The sequence below is a fragment of the Phlebotomus papatasi genome, unplaced genomic scaffold (assembly GCF_024763615.1).
Source record: "Phlebotomus papatasi isolate M1 unplaced genomic scaffold, Ppap_2.1 HiC_scaffold_596, whole genome shotgun sequence".
Taxonomy (NCBI): domain Eukaryota; kingdom Metazoa; phylum Arthropoda; class Insecta; order Diptera; family Psychodidae; genus Phlebotomus; species Phlebotomus papatasi.
The window spans coordinates 1-10689 of record NW_026604792.1 but is presented as its reverse complement, the minus strand read 5'-3'; the positions used below and the strand labels follow the sequence as shown (position 1 = coordinate 10689).

The window sequence follows — 10689 nt, the reverse complement described above, 5'->3', positions numbered from 1 at the left end:
AACGGAGTGATTTTTATTCAAAAGCTGCTCTGAGAAATAAACCTACCATTCCCACTGAGCTTTAACCCAGTACAAATTCACGTATTTTTCAGCGCATAAGATCTTCCTTACCGAAAACTCTGTGTTCTCAACGAACAATTTAAGGATGTGTATTCTCTTATTAATGAAAAAAAAAGACTATGATATTTTCTGGTATCTAAGACACTTGCAATGTATTCGAAATGAATTTTCTATGTTTTTTAGCCGAGACACACCTGGGGAGATTATAACAGATAATATCCCCGTTTAAAGGAGCCCTAATGGATCAAAAAATTCTACTTACCTTTCAAAAAGCAACGCTCAACTGCCCAATTTCCTAAAAGCTCAAAAAAAAAAATAAAAGACCATTTTATAATATTCTCATACGTTTTTTCTTCGTTAGGAATGCAATTTTCACATTTTTCTCCTCCATGTTTCTCTATAAACAAATAAAATATATTTATAGCAATATGTGTGGGGGGATATTAGTGTATAAATGAAATGATCACTAGAAATTACTCAACAAAAAAGACTTTAGCATCATCCATCTCGAATAAATCAACAAAAATATGTAGACACCTTAAAAAGAAAAAAAAATGAAAGATAGATGTAACGAATAACGCTCAGGAGTTGTAAATGTTGATATTTACAGAGGCTGTATGACGCAATAACAAAAAGAATTCACTGATTTTTTTTTTCAAATGATAACATCATCGTCAATAAATGGTAGAATTTAGTTCTTCCACAGAGTCCATTAACTTTTTCTTTTTTTTTTAGAATTTTAAGCGATCGTGCACATCTTTCGCAAATCACTCTCATCATCCACATCGAGGGCTCCATTGACAATTTGGCGTCCAGATACTTTGGGCAAATACGGTGAGTAATCGAGCTCTTTGCGCTCATAGAACAGCAAATAGGCAGAACTTGGATCAATCTGAGGTCGATGGGGAATCTCCCGGCACGAGCTGTCATTGTAGCAGAACCACGATCCATTCGGATTTGAGGCGTACGATATATAGTGGCCCCCATTGAGCATTCCGGAATGTGACTGAAGAGAGAGGAAAGGAAAAAGTCCCCGAAAGTCAAAAAAAAAAGAGGCTGTAAAAAAATCCTGCAAAGAAGAATAGGAGACTCACCACAACAGCATACAATTGGTACTTGAGATCGAGCGGATCCTGGCCACTCTTGAGTTTGTGCTTGTGAAAATCCACCAGATCCTCATCATTCACCGGAGTCTTGGTCAAACTGCCCGAAATCAGGCGTTTGCGCCTCTCCTGCCTCTCCCCATTCTCCACGCACGATTTCCTCCTCTCCTCAGCCCCCGCCGAAGGGCTAAACACACAATTCTCATCGATTCTCTCCTCGACGTTCGGCGTATTGGCATACAGCTCACGATGGCGTAGGATGGTCTCTTGGGGCACAGACGCAAGATAGGGCGTGGGATCGAATTCGTCATAGGGGAAGTTTACGACTTTCTGCGACTTTACCCATTTGTTGTTCACGAAATTGAACCTCTTCAAGTGGATTATCTACAAAAGCATTGAGATCTCCAAATAAAATCGGAATTTGACCACTTGACTCTTTGAGAATCCGTGAGCAGTAGCGAACCCAGGGAGATAGGGAGACCAAAATTAAAAGATTGTAGGTTTTCTCTATTTAGCTAAGGGCCCTTGCGTTTAATTGGGATACGATATTATGAAAGTAAAACGTCCCTAGTGCGACCTATACAGACTTCAAATCAGACCGACCGGAGACTTAAGCTCTGAATAGTCCCAACACAGGCTGATATTCGGGTATTTGCACATTCTCGAGGATAGGCCTAATTCCCTAGATAGACTAAAGCTGTCTACACATTAGACAAATTATTGAAATAATAGCATTTCAAAGTGACATTGAAAAGAAACTTCAATATTTCATGCCTACACACTGAACAAATTGACTTCAATATTAAAACTTCAATATTAAAAACACCAGTCTAGTCAGGGATTCACAGACCATCTGGGATTTTCTTCCGTATTTTGTCAAGAACACCCAAAAATACCCAAGTTGGTCAGAGGATTTCTCCAGCTTCCTCCAGAAATCCCAGATCTTCTGGGATTTTCTTGTTCATTATGCCCAAAACACTTCAGATACATTCTGTGGTCAGAGGATCCCTGGAGCTTCCTCCAGGAAATCCCAGATCTTCTGGGATTTTCTTGCATATTATGCCCAAAACACTTCAGATTGGAAACAAAAGCCAAATAGAATTAATTAATTGAATTCTCACAGACTTTCAGGATCATGCTTCGTATGATACCGTAGGAGAGTTTACCATCGCGACCAAAGGACTGGATGGCCACAACCACAAGCCTTCGTTCCCTCTGTAGGATTCCAATTCGTATCATAAAATTATACTTATTTGAAGTGCTTTGGGCATAATGAACAAGAAAATCTCAGAAGATCTGGGATTTCTGGAGGAAGTCGCAGGAATCCTCTGACCACAGAATGTATCTGAAGTGCTTTGGGCATAATATTCAAGAAAATCCCAGAAGCTCTGAGATTTTCTGAAGGAAGCAGGTGATTAGTGCTGACCAAGTTGGGTTCTTGAGGAGATTGAACAAAATAAATAACCAAATTCCAAGAATCTGGGATTTCTGGAGGAAGCAGGAGAGATGTGTCTTGACTTGGATTTTGATCTTGGATGTGTTTCATAAACAATAAAAATCTGGCAGTTCTGTGATGTTCTGAAGGAAATAATATCAAATCAATTTGATATTTAGAATTTCTTTGAAATTTTATTTCAATTTGACTTTGAAATTTTTTATTGAAATAATTTGGCCTAGTTTGTAGCCATTCAAAATAATGAAATAAAATATTGAATAAAATGTTCCATATTGAAACAAATATTTCAATATTTGCCTACACACTGGACAATTTTCTTCAATATTGAAACTTTTATGTCAATAAATCTTTGCAATGTGGAGGCAATCCTTGTCAATATTTGACATTGAAAAGAAATATTTCAATAAATTATGTCTAATGTACAGCCAGCTTAAAAGGTGTGGCGGAGCCATTATATAACATTTTTCAAGGGTGATTCTGGTTTAAAATACGAAAAACGTATCTATAATAAATTTTGTTTTTAAATGAAATTTGAAATCTATTGCATTATGATAATAATGCAATAATAATAATAAAAAAAATATTTTAAAGATGTTCAATTGCAAATGTTTCTAATGGTGCAAAAATTATAGTACCTGCTGTGGTTATCAAGAAAAAATAAACTCTTCCCTAATCGGGTTAATCCAAAAAAAGAATAATAAAATGTCTTCCAAATAAACTAAAAGAAAAAAACAACAAAAAGTTTTTCTTCTAATAAAAGTTTAAGAAAAATGTACCTTATTGGCATTTTCTTAAAAATATCTCCGAATAAAATAAAACATTCAATTATCCACAAAAATCTCTTTCATAGCTAATAATAAAAATTCATCAAAAAATTATTTATTAAAATTATATTTCTCAGTAAAAGTGAATCTTGATTTGATTTTTTTATGATAAACATTTACGTTCCTCTTGTAGTAGCCATTTCTATCAAAGATGTCAAGGTAGATGTTCTCATTTCAAAAATGTTTGATCAAATCTTTGCTCAATCCTGAAATATTTTCTTTTTTTTATAGATTTTAAATAGGATAAAATAGATAAAAATGTTTTTTTTTATATTTAAGAAATAAGTCATAGAGTTGAAAAGTCTCTATCGCCGAGATGAATTAATTAATCTATTACTTTTTTTCCGGTATAAAATAATTTATGACTGAAGCATATGCTTAAATGTTTTAGACTTAATGATATACTTCAGTCGAGATAATTTTCCTTTGCAAAATTCGTATGGAACATCAAATAAAAATATGTTTAATTGTCATATGCATCATATACGAGTATCTTGCAATATGGGGAAATCGAGATCAACAAAAAAATTAATTATTAAATAAATTACCAAGATTTCGATTTGTCTGAAAAAATTAATTTTGGGACAAAATGAGTATAAGAATTACTACAAAGAGAGTTAAAAGCAACTCTACTAAATTACACTGAAATAGAATTAAAATTATCTCTAAAGGCTTCTATATACTGGGATCAATGCTCATATGGCTCATATAGAGAAGATTAAAATCTTTATCAAGTCTTTATGTATTTTTTGGAATAAGTCGATACTACAGGTTTTTTTCTTCTTTTTTCTAGTAACGGTTATGTACCGGTAATGAATCGGTTCATAACCGATAACTAATTTTTATCCGAAATTCCATTTTATTTTTCCTAAAGTATTTTAGGAAATTATTTCGAATGATTTATAAATTGGTTTAAATCGGTAGTAAACCGGTAATGAATCGGTAATAAACCGATAAGTAATTTTTGTCCGAAAATCGGTTCTATTAATTTTAAGACTATTTTGTGGGATTTTTGAGTGATTTATGAATCGGTTCAAATCGGTTGAGAACTGGTAAACGGTACAAGATGCGAAAGTACTTTTGAGGCATAGCATCTGGGTCACGAGTTCGAGCACTTTGGAAAGCCTGGGACATTTTGCCGCCCCTTTTTTTTCATCAAAATCGTAAAATTGGCTTCCTGCATATATGTTTCGCTCCCAAAAGTTTTATTTAAGGAAAAATATGTTTCTTTTTTCAGTGTTTTGAAGATGTTAAATTTTTAACCAAATTATTTGATAAGGAAAAGAATGATAAGACGAAACGGTATCTAGGAAATTCTTAACAAATCTTTAAAATGGGAAATCCTGTTGCCAAAAATGTGATAAAATAATCAATAGGACGTCAAGAATAATCCTCCTTATTATTTCAGGTTATATCACTGTTTTTGTAGAGGAACCAGAGGATTACAAATAATTCAAAATGGATACAAGGATTCAAGGGAATAAGATGCCTGCAATTACTAATTCGTTTGAATTCTGGTCAACTAATTTTTAAGCTAAAAATTGATCACACCGTTCAGAAGGATTTCTAGAAAATATTTTTTGCAGAAAAAAGTCTCTGTAGATCGTCCCTGTGCTGTTCTTTATCTTAATCTCAAAGAAAATGTAAAGGAAAAATACTCAGGAAGGGTCTTCAGTAATATTTTAGGTAAATCAGCTCACAGCTTCCCATTTGGTAAATGAATAAATAAAAAGGAAAATAAAAGATTTACTCACGAGAATCGGAGGCAATTTCCAAATTTGCAGCTTCTTCGTGGCCGGCTGTTTGCCTTTGCAGTGCCCACAGTAGTACCACTGCTCCAGTTTCTCCTCGCTAGTGAATGCCCTGAGGCAGTGATTGAGATCCACAGGTTCCGTCTGCTGCCTCCTGCACACTCCAACACTCTCGTGCTCCGTCCAGACCTTCTCGCGCGTACTCTGATACCGCAGATGCAGCGCCGTCGGGTCCCAGTCTATTGCTATGCTGATTGCACTCAAGTCTATTGATGTACCCACCTCCCCGCTCATCCCAATCTCACTCTGAGTCCTCCGGTGGATGGATGAACGTGGCTCTGGGACACGATGTGACATGATGGGAGTGGATGCAGTACTGGAAAGCTGAATGTTCTGTGTCGCCATCAGGCCACTGATCAATGAATCATTATTGCAGGATATTTCACAGCCGCGGCAGAAACGGAACCAGGGGCAGAGGGCGCAAATCCTCCCGCCACCAGTCACTGCTCTCAACGTAAACGGGAATTCGTAGCCCAAGCTATCGTCACTGCAAAGAATTTTTTTTTTTTTTTTTTTTGAGAGGGGAAGCAGCAATTTAGCAAATTATTGCTGTGAAATGGAATATTTTTAGAAAAAAAAAAACAAACGGATATTCCAAGTTACCGTCAAAATTTTCATATCACAAAAATTATGTAAGAAAAATTCAGGCTAAAATAAATTCTTAATTGAGTTAAATGAGATAATTGTTTAAATTTTGAGTCACATTCTTCAGTATCTGCGAGTGTAATTCCGGCTACCACACAGAAACATTTACTTCTCAAGGGGTTGGTCAATTTAAATTGCAATTGACATATTTTTTTAGTACATGAAGACAGATATTCTTTTGTACTAAATTTTGTACCTTTAGAATTGAGAAATGTCGTCATTAAAGATAAAATCAAAGATCCAAGACATCGTGAATAATAATTAAAGATATTTTAAATTTTAGTACAACTTGGTCTAAATTTAGCACATACCATATACGTTTTTAAAAAGAACATTAAATATTACGAATATTTATTTTCAATTTTCAGTTCTTAGAAAATTAATTTGCGGCATTGGAAACTGCTAAATATTATATAAAATGAATTTTAGCTCATGTACTAAAAGTGAGGGCCAAGAGTATGTAGCCTCCAAAATTCTTCATTGCCTGGCATTGTTGTACAGGGCTATCTTTGTACTGACGGCAGTTTATTCTACTTGAGCTGAATAAATTGAATTGACTGTACTAAAAAAATTAATACAGGCTACTCTGCAGACAATCGCCCACAATATCTCACTTTAGAACAAAAATCTATTGAATTTGAATTGACACTGAGAGAAATCCGAAAAAGTTAAAATAACATTCAGGAAATGTTTATTTTACCCTGTACAGTAGACTCTCTCTCAATCGGGAATATGGGGCAAAATGTCATCCGGTTTAGCGATAGAATTGAGCGTCAAAGCCTTTGTAAATTCCACAAAAAGCGCTCAATTATAAAGAATCACGATAAAATAGGAAAAACTACAGCGAATTTGAGCGAATTAGCTTTATAATTAAACGTGAAAATTGTTAACAAAATTTGTCGCCCGATTGAAAAAGAGCCGATTGAGTGAGAGTCTACTGTATTATTTATCCGATATCGGTGTAAATATTACGCTTTTTATGTGTATTAGGGGTTAAAGTTATCCTTTTCCATGTTAATTTTGCCCTTAAAAAGATGTAAAATTAACATTTAAAAATGTTGATATATTTCAGAGGTGTGCAAGAACCGTTGAAACCGAATAAATGTCAAAATAAGTTTGCTCAGGTAGCGTTTTGACCATTGACGAACAAGCTTTATTTGACATTTTTTCGGTTTCAAACGGTTCTTGCACACCTCTCATATATTTGTACACCTAAAAAGTGTTAAATTTATGAGGAAAAAAAGTTAATTGCGCCCCGGTTTTTTCTCAGTGTACCCGATTTTTCGCTAGTATTTCGTGTAGAGTTCCGAGGAGTTGTCTTATTCTTTTCGCGGGCGTTTCCATGAAGAATTCCGTGGAATTTTCTAACATTTCCTTTTTGTAGGAATTTTCCATATAAAATTCTTTGTAATTTTCTAATCAATTTGGGAGATTACTTTGGAAAAATGTTGGAAAAATCCATGGGAAAATCATGGAATTCCTTTAGTTTAATCCATGGAAGCCTTAAACACCACAAAATGGAAAATTCCGCGGAGAATTTATGGAAATAAGGAAGTGTTTCGCATTTTTAAAGGGTATGCTGATTATTGTGAGACCTTTGCGAATTTTCTGTTCAATATCCATTGTATTTATGTACAGAGAATCATCAATCAGAGCAAGTGGTCTCCAGTTCGATTCTGGGTGGAGGCAGAAGTTTCTGCATCCACTCGGACCACCCGGTTCTGGGTGGAGGGTGCGTGTTGCAGTGGAATTCATGGAAAATCCATAGTAAACCATGTCGAATTTTCCATGGAAAATTCCAATGGAATCCGCGGACGTTTCAAGTTTGACTTTCCATGGACTTCCATGGACGGTGACGTTGGATTTCCATTGTATGTTGTTCAAATTTTCCATGAAATGGCCATTTTCCATGGCCTCTCCTAGAGGATAAATGCCATGGAAGACTTTGCGGAAATTTAGCGTCAAATTCCATGGATTGAGCGGAATTTGACGCTAAATTTCCAATGGAATTTCCGCGGAAGTTTGCTATGAGGAAATCTTCCATGGACTTCCACAAAAAAGTGACCCTGGATTTCCACTGAATGCTATTCAAATTTTCCCATGAAATGCACAATTTCCATGGCCTCTCCTAGGAAAGATGCCATGGAAGACTTTGCGGAAATTTAGGGTCAAATTCTATAGGAATGAGCGGACTTTCACGTTAAATTTCCAATGGAATTTCCGCACGCGTTTACTATGAGCAAACTTTAGAGATTTTTAGTACCAGTCCCTATAACAAATTAAAAAACGGAATGGGAATCACTAGCGGAAAAATCTGCGGAATTAATCCTCTATTTTTCCATAGACTGACGCTGCACAGATCTTTTTGTTAAAAATTTCAAACTAAATCTAAACAAAATTAAAACTTATGATGAGTTTTGTATAGCCTTAAATAGGAACAGCATTGTATCTTTAGGCATGAAAAAAATTTCAAATGGAATTGAATTGAAAAAAAATTCCCATGGATTTATAGGGGGAAGTGGGGCACCTTTGAAACTGGGGCACTTTTGAAATTGGGATTTTTCACCTAGTTTTAAATAAAATTGAGCCTTATCGTGATATAATTTAGCTTCTCAATCTATTTGTGCAGCTAAATTATATCACGATAAAGCTCTTTTTTATTTAAAACTAGGTGAAAAATCCCATTTTCAAAGGTGCCCCACTTCCCCCTAGCGGATATTTTTTTGTAATATTTCCTAGAAATTTTTTTATGGGGTTTGCCACGGAAATGTCCAAGGATGTCTTTTCAAGAGCAGGAAAATTCCAACAAAAAAGTCTTAGTGAAAAATCCGGAGAAAATCTTCTGAAAGATTGTAGAATGTTCCAGGATATTTTTGTATGGAAATATGCGGACTCTTCTTAAGTGAAATACCTCACGGAACTCCACGGAATTTTCCACAATGATTCCATGGAAAGTCAAATAAAGATTTCATGAAATGACGGCATCAAATTCCAAGATTTTTTTTTTAATTTTGCGTCAAATTCAAGCGAATGATCAGAATTTGACGCAAAAGTTAATTCTATTGCAAGTTTCCATGGCTTATTCATTGGTTATGTACAGCCTAACCTCACTTTACTAATTGCATTCTGAGCTAAATAGGCCACTTACATAAACACAATTTGCTTTAATCCAAAATATTGAATAAATCTTTTAATAAAATGTGAAAGGTCGATAATATTCTAAGAAATTTTCATATTTTCTCTTTTAAATCCTTAAATCGCCCTTAATTCCGAAAGGGGCATTAATTTTCCAAAATGACAAACCCCTTTGGGGATTGGACTGATTACTTCATTGAGCTGCTGGGAAAATGCCTCACATTGAGTGGAAGATGTCTATTTGATCTCATTCAATATTTGTCCATTGCAAACACGCGAGAATTAAAAAAAAAATGATGAGAAAGGTCACACCGAAGAATGAATAATAAAGTCAACTGTTCTCGATACTTTATCTTCTGGGTAATCTCGATACTTGGATGTTTTTTTTTCTCGTGCGGTCAATGTCAAGAAAAAGGCATTAAAATGGGAGAAAACTTACCAATCTGTAGCATGATTTGCTCTATCCGGCGGCGTTGGAGGCAGCGGACTGAGCAGACGAGCCACTTGGAGCCATACAGCACAATAGAGATCCTTATTGGTGCTGCCCTCGTGACAGGGAATGAGCAGAGGAGTGCCGAAGAGATGTGGTTTTGTCTTATGATACGACAGAAAATACGTATCCTGACGACTGAGTTGCCGATGGACAGCTATCAAGTATCGCGATGCTTTCTGCCGTGTCATCCGACGAAGACCATTGGGCGGAAATTCACCCACGCATCGGTCACATCCGTCACTCCCGTCTGAGTCATTGTCCTTGGTCAGCGCCCCCGGTTGCTCCCCATTCCTCTCCGTCAGCAAATTCATCGTGGATATCGTCTTGTTGGGCACATAATTTGGCGTTACAAAAGCATTCTCGGGACTTGTGCCCAAGTCCAATTGCTGCAATAAGAAACATCTCTGCATTCTTGAGAGACACTTTCTCTCTTTCCTTTCTTTCCTTGTGCTTTGTCTACTAAAACCTCCACCACAATTAATAAAAAAAAGGCACAAGGGAACTTGAAGTGAAAGGACGATAAATATTGATCTTTTTAAAAAATTGGTATTTGCAATTTAAGGCGATTTTTTGACAAAATATAAAGTATTTGTAATGCTTTATTACTTTTAAAAATATGGAAGGTTCGCCAAACGACCACTAGTGGCGCTGGTAACATTTTCTTCAACCAAATGTACGTTTCAAAAAAATTTTAAAATAAAAATTAATGAAAAACAGTCAAAAAATAGTTTGTTTTTGCGCCCGTAATTTACGTTGTAAAAAGTACTACGATTATCCTAAATATAACCACAGTATAAATAGTTAATTTTTCAAGCGAAAAATTACAACGATTATCATTCAGAATTTAGTTGATATGGCGAAAACGAGTTGACATTTCCTAGTTGAATTCTCAAAGAAAGATAATCGTTGTAAAATTTAACATTGTTCGGAAAAATGAACTTCTGTATTAATCAATTCAATTCAATATGAATTCAATTCAATTTATTCTCTCACTATGCTTGATTGCGGCTGCCGACCTACATCACTACCTATCATTGGAAAAATTACTACGATACTTAATAGTGCTACTTCCATTACATACGATAATCGTAGTAATTTGCTTCACATCTCAAAATTACTGCGACTCATGGTTTTATTTTTCTCAATTCAACTACGGATATTT

General features: G+C 35.3%; 1 protein-coding gene across 1 annotated transcript; it reads right to left on the bottom strand.

Annotated features, from left to right (window-relative positions):
- Positions 1 to 386: 386 nt before the first annotated feature.
- Positions 387 to 9971, bottom strand: LOC129809321 (ubiquitin carboxyl-terminal hydrolase 32-like). Its single transcript, XM_055859137.1, has 4 exons — positions 9474 to 9971; positions 5198 to 5741; positions 1155 to 1547; positions 387 to 1066 (listed from the first exon to the last, which is right to left on the bottom strand). The coding sequence occupies exons 1-4, from the start codon at positions 9935 to 9937 to the stop codon at positions 800 to 802; spliced, it is 1668 nt and encodes a 555-aa protein (XP_055715112.1). The 5' UTR covers positions 9938 to 9971; the 3' UTR covers positions 387 to 799.
- Positions 9972 to 10689: the final 718 nt, after the last annotated feature.